The sequence below is a fragment of the Myotis davidii genome, unplaced genomic scaffold, assembly GCF_000327345.1.
Source record: "Myotis davidii unplaced genomic scaffold, ASM32734v1 scaffold164, whole genome shotgun sequence".
In the NCBI taxonomy this organism is placed as follows: domain Eukaryota; kingdom Metazoa; phylum Chordata; class Mammalia; order Chiroptera; family Vespertilionidae; genus Myotis; species Myotis davidii.
Genome location: NW_006296417.1, coordinates 1,937,465 through 1,943,621, shown reverse-complemented (window position 1 = coordinate 1,943,621; position 6,157 = coordinate 1,937,465). Strand labels below are relative to the sequence as shown.

The 6,157-nt window shown below is 52.9% G+C and overlaps 2 protein-coding genes across 2 annotated transcripts in view; one reads left to right on the top strand and one right to left on the bottom strand.

Annotated features, from left to right (window-relative positions):
• Positions 1–4,224: 4,224 nt before the first annotated feature.
• IGF1R (insulin like growth factor 1 receptor) overlaps positions 4,225–6,157 on the bottom strand; it is a 147,322-nt gene continuing 145,389 nt past the window's right edge. The window contains exon 21 of the mRNA XM_015569111.1: positions 4,225–4,249. Within this exon, the coding sequence (XP_015424597.1) occupies positions 4,225–4,249 (25 nt within the window). The remainder of the gene's footprint in view (positions 4,250–6,157) is intronic.
• The window catches only part of PGPEP1L (pyroglutamyl-peptidase I-like), a 5,981-nt gene continuing 4,183 nt past the window's right edge, over positions 4,360–6,157 (top strand). The window contains 1 exon segment of the mRNA XM_006771756.1: positions 4,360–4,393. Within this exon segment, the coding sequence (XP_006771819.1) occupies positions 4,360–4,393 (34 nt within the window).

The window sequence follows — 6,157 nt, the reverse complement described above, 5'->3', positions numbered from 1 at the left end:
GCGCTGCGCCCGCCCCCTGCCTGCCCGACTTCACCTGCGCCTGCGCTGCTCCCGCCTTCGCCCCCGCCCCCGGGGCTGCCCGGCTCCTTCCCCAGGGGCCGCCCCGGTTCCCTTCCCAGGGGTCCCCCTCTCCCCTGCCCTTGCACTGGAGCCGACACCACGCGGTCTTCACCGCTAGCGACACCCGGCTCCGAAGTTCTGCAAAGCTAGTGCGCCACCTCCACGAGCTATTTAATTCCCCTTAATTCTTTAGGAAAGGAAACCGTTCGTGCCCCCACCCCTCGCCAGGGTCCCGGGGCACCCCCTCTCCGTGCCCCTTCCCACTTCCTCCTATTTCTATAGACAACGTTTGCATTCTCTCTTTTGGAAAATTTACACACTTGAAAAATGAATGACACACAATAGAGGGCACCAGTAACATCACCGCCCACTCCAGTCTTTTGATCCTGACAACGTGGAGTTGCTGCTTTTATCGACAGCCACTCTTTTATTGAAGCTTATACTCACTCAAAATAGAAAAAGCCACCAGAGGCCATTGTTTCTCCAGTGCTTCGTCCTGGCCTGTTTCAGGGTGCTTTTCCCCAGGGGAGGCGGGGAGCAGGCGCGTTTTAAAATGCCACCCGCCTTGGGACCCACAGGCGTGTGGCCAGTCAGCTGGTGGTGTCTCCCCTCTTTGGTTGGCAGCTCTGAAGTTTGGGTTCCTGGACAAACGCATCCTAAGCCCTTTGGGGCCTCTGTCCCACATGGATCCCAAACTCATCTGCCGGCCTTGTCTCTCTGCCCCAGCAAATAGTGGCTGGGGGTGGGGGGCTCCAGCTGCTCCCCCGTCTTGGGAGCCACCTATGTAAGGAAGGCCAGGGCACCCCCCCACACATAGGATGAAAATGGCCCCAGTTCTGCTCTGGGCACAGGCTGCAGATGCACTCACTCATCCCAGCGCCACAAGGCCCCTCCCCCTCACAGCGTCCTGGAGTCGCCTCTGGCAAGTCTGAGATTTCATGTCTCCTGATGGAAACAGAGCCACCTGGGCCATAGCACTCAGGACACTTAGCTCCTCCAGACACCGGGCCTCCCTCAACGTTGACTAGGCTCTGCTCTGTGCCCCAAAGACCGTGGGGACACCAAGAGTGTGGGAAGGGGAATGGCCAGGGCTGCAGCTAGTGCAGAGGCCGGTAGGCGCGAAGAGAAATGTCTGGCTCCTCACCCATCATGAAGCCCCTCATCATCATGGGTGTTACTCAAGCTTCTGGCACGTAGGGAGAAAGGTTTATTAATCTCTGCTTTAAAACGCACTTCAAGGCCTTGTTACTTTTTAAAAAAAGTTTTTTAAAAGTATGTTTTTATTGATTTTTTTTTTAGAGAGAAAAAGACCAAGTTTAACCCATGCCTAAGTATGGGAACCCTGTAGACATGAGGGGTTCACAGACCCACATACAGGAGAGGTTTAAAGACAGAAAAGGGGGCCCAGCCGGCGTGGCTCAGTGGTTGAGCGTTGACCGATGAACCAGGAGGTCACTGTTCAATTCCAGCTCAGGGCACATGCCTGGGTTGTGGGCTCGATCCCCAGTGTGGGGCGTGCAGGAGGCAGCTGATCAATGATTCTCTCTCATCATCGAGGTTTCTATCTCCCTCTCCCTCTCTCTTCCCCTCTGAAATAAAAATACATTTAAAAAAAAGGGAGAGAGGGGACAATGAGATATATATGGAATTCTGAGCTAAGGGTCAACTTGGGACTTCAGAGAGGAGGATGGTCATTGCGGACAGTAAGAGAAACAGGTGTTCAGTAATTAGAAGTTTCCCTGCCTTATAGATAAGTCAGAAAATTGGCTCTGATAATCTCTTGTTGTGGGCAAGGCCCCTAATTTAAATTCTTCTAGGCCAGTGGTTCTCAACCTTCCTAAGGCCGCGACCCTTTAATACAGTTCCTCATGTTGTGGTGACCCCCAATTCCATTGTTACAAATTGAACATAATGAAAGCATAGTGATTAATCACAAAACAATATGTAATTATATATGTGGTTACCAATGGTCTTAGGTGACCCTTGTGAAAGGGTCGTTCGACCCCCAAAGGAGTCGCAGCCCTAAGGTTGAGAACCGCTGTTCTAGGCGGACGTTTCTCTTGAGCCTGCAAAACAATTTGCATGCCACAGAGGCACATCTTGGGGTGACTGGCTTGGAGCCCCTACACCACAAAGCCCTATCTTGCTTCCCAGAGGAGGAAAATTGTATTCTGGTGCCGGGTTTGGCAAACTACAGCCCACTGCCTATATTTGTACAGCCTGTGAGCTAAGAATAGTGTTTACATTTGTAAATAGCTGGGGGAGGAGATCAGAAGAAGCATAAAAAATAAAAGACATCTGTGACACCGGGGCATTATATAAAGTTCAAAATTCAGCACCCATAAGTAACTACTGGAACCAAGCCCCGCCCATCATTTGCATATATGGATGGCAGCTTCAGGCCACAACAGTAGGGTTGAATAGTTGCAACAGAAACCACTGGCCCAGGAAGCCTGAAACCTCAGGATCTGGCCCCCGGCAGAAACTGGGTGCTGCCCCTGGAGCATTAAGCTGAAAAGGCAAAGGAATAGGGAGGGTGCGTCCAAAAGGCCACCCTGAAAACCTGTTAGTGCTCTGACAAGAGGCAGGCTGGCTTGAGTTCTGTGTTATAAGTAACTGATCTGGAAGCAGTGATGTTGGACATAGGGAAGAGCTATTGCTATTATTTTATTTATTTACTTTAAAAAAAAATGCTTTTATTGATTTTTAGAAAGAGAGGAAGGGAGAGGGAGAGAGGCCTCCTGATACCTCACACTGGGGATCGAGCCCGCAACCCGGGCAAGCACTGCAACCGGGAATGGAACCGTGACCTCCTGGTTCCTAGGTCGATGCTCAACCACTGAGCCCCGCCGGCAGGGCTTTTTGGGGTGTGGTAAGTTAACGCTAGGAAATACCAGTTACCAGAGCAGACCTCATTAGCTGGTGCCGCTCTCAGAATCTGACCCTCAAGGCAGCCACCTTCACAAACGTGGGCGTTGCTAGTGGCCTAATCTTGCTTATAACTGTGACAGGCAGGTCAAGAACGCTGACAGAACCAGGTACGAGTCGTGAACTTGGGGAGCCATCGTGCATTAGAAGGGGGTTCAGATACCATCAAGAATGCCAGAGGGAGTATGAGTAACCGGGTAACTGCTTTCCAACTTGAATGTGGGTCCTGTATACTTTCCTCTCCAGCTGAGGTGCCGTGCACAGGCCTCTGCACCCCCCGCAGGACAAGGTGGCCCAGCCTCTGAGCAGGCCGGGGAGGCCACAGGGAGGCCACTTCCCATTCTATCTCTGCAAATAGCCTGCAACCCACACCAGGGGCCAATGAAAGGGGATGGCTGTGGGTTCTGTGTCCCAGGAAGGCACCCGGTGGAGCCCAACTCAGGGTGGGGACTGTTTTTACCAAGGGGGACAATTAAGAGGGGACCACGTGGTCACGCCCTCCAATACAGGGCCCTCTGAACGTGGGGAAGCCCCCTGGTACTGGGGGAGCCATGGGGCTACACCCAGATGGGGAAAAAGAATTGTTTTTTGTAACTCATATCAATCAGCTTTTAAAAAAAGTATTTTTAGTTTTATACAAGGTGCTTTTGTGCTCGCTTTTTGTTAAACCTAATGGTTTGTTAACGTGCCTTAGGACCCACAGCTTGCAGGCAATGGGGCTTCAACCAACACGATTAATCATAACCATCATCTGAGGTTTGGTTTTCTTTTTCTTTCATTCATTGTTTTCTTTCTTTCTTTTCTTTTTTTCCCCTCCAACATATTTTGCAGAATCAGTTTCAAGAGCAACCTCATCAAGTCATAATGGCCAAACACGAGAACTCGGGGGCAGATGGGGGGATGACTGAAGCGGAGAAAACCTAACCGAGCAACTTGTAGGGTCACCCACCTTCCTGGACTGTACCAATTTCAGCCCATTTTAGCACCCCCGCCCCGCCCCCCTGCATAATCCCAGAAACCCCTCAGACCCAGGCAAAGCAGGACAGACAGTTGCCAACCTCTCCTCCGAATCATACCAAGCAGCAAACTGGCCCAGACCCAGGGGCCGGCAAGTCCCAGATGGCTCCGCCTCTGTGCCCGGAGCTGGCTTTCTGCTCTCAAGGGCATCATCTTACCACCCTCCCCCACCCGAGTCTCCAGGCTTTAGGGGCCCCGGAATGCTGAGGGACCCTGTGGCTAGATCCCCCTATAGGAGCAGGAGGTGGGCACCCCCATCATAGGAGGCCGGTGGCCCTGTGGGAGGGGCACCCCGTGTCCGGGCTGCGTCACGGCCATCTGACCCGGGAGGCACAGAGGCCCCACTCCGGTTTCATGGAGCCCCAGCCTGGCTGCGTGGTGGTGACCGGTAAGCCTGTTTGTCTGTTTTCCACGTGCCACTGCCTGTAGCCTGGCCCTGATTCTGGTCATAACCGGTTCCTGGTGGAGAAGACAGAGCAGCCAGCAGTGGTGCCAATCACTCCAGAAGGAAGCCAACTCCCAGCTCTGCCTGTTCAGAACCGGCAGCGGACAGAGAGGCGTTTCCACTCCGTCCTGCCATTCGCTATGAACGCCTCCTGAATGGCAGGCATGGAGGCGCCCACCTGTGGCTGAGGCCAGACCTTGACCTTCAGCCCATCAGGGAGGAAGCCAGTGGGCCCAGGTGGCCTCTGCGGGGTGCAGTTTCATAGCCAGGAAGGAGGAGCAGGGGGTCCCAGAAAGGACAGGGCCTCAAAAAGCTGGGGCAGTCCATGTGCAGTGCCCACCCCACCCGCAGACCAGAGAGCTTTGGGCCCCTCAGAAAACCATGAGGCACCCTGAGAGCCACCAGTTGGAGACCCTGAACCCCAAAGGCCAACTGGGAAGGAATGGTGGCTGCCCACTCCTGCCCAAATCCACCCCAGCCTCCCAAGCCATTGTCACAGCTGGGCTTCTGGAGGATTTTGTGGGTTTGTTGTTTTGTTTTTTGTTAATCCTCACCCAAGATATCCTCCCACTGATTTTTATTTTTATTTTGGTGGTGGTGGTGTTAATCCTCACCCAAGGATATTTTTCCATTGGTTTTTAGAGCGAGTAGAAGGTAGGGAGGGCAAGAGAGAGAAACACTGACGAGAGAGGCAACACTGATTGGCTGCCTCCTGCATGTGCCCCAATCAAGGCTGGGGATCGAGCCTACAACCCAGGTACATGCCCCTGACCAGAATCGAACCCGGGACTCTGCAGTCCGCAGGCTGCCACTCTATCTACTGAGCCAGACTGGTTAGGGGGAGGGTTTGATTTCTCTACAAAGCTTTCTTTTTACTTAGACATAACTGGCACATTTTCAGTTTTTGGAATTGTGTTGGACGAAGGCAACAGAGGCAAGACAAGGATTCCTCTGTGTGTGGCAAATCACAAGTTACCTATCTTAACATTTCCAGCCTATAATCAAACTCCTCTTAACCTTCTGAGGGAAAGAATGCGCTTTTGAAAACCTTTCATCAACCCTGCTCTCGCTGGTATTCTGGGTATGGAGATTGAGTGGTTCCAATGACCCTGGAAACTATACCTCTGGTAAACGAACGCTTGTCACCCATGAACTATGAATCCTGAAGCGCCAGGGCCGGTCTTAGGCTCACGCGGACCCATCTGCTGGCCAACCTGAGACTGCTGCTGAGGCACCTGTCCATCAGCTGTGGCTTCCAGAGGGCGGCCGCCTTTATTCAAAATGCTGCGCTGCCAGGGGCAGTCTTTTCCTTTAATTGGATTTGCTTCGTGTGTGAATCTGGCCGAGACAACTGGCATGGAGACAGACGATGGGAAAACAAGGGCTCAAGATCAAGGTGTCCTTGCCCAGGTGGTGTGGCTCAGTGGCTGAGCATCCACCTATGAGCCAGGAGCTCACAGTTCGATTCCCGGCCAGGGCACATGCCCGGGTTGTGGGCTCCATCCCCAGTGGGGGGCATTCAGGAGGCAGCCAATCCATGATTCTCTCTCATCACAGAGGTTTCTCTCTCTCTTCCTCTCCCTCTCTCTCTGAAATCAATAAAAATATATACTAGGAGAGCAATGCCTCACATTCTGTGATGCTCCCAGACTGGGGAGGTCGCAGGCCTCCAAGGAAGGGATGTGGGAGTTCCCGAGGACCCACAAT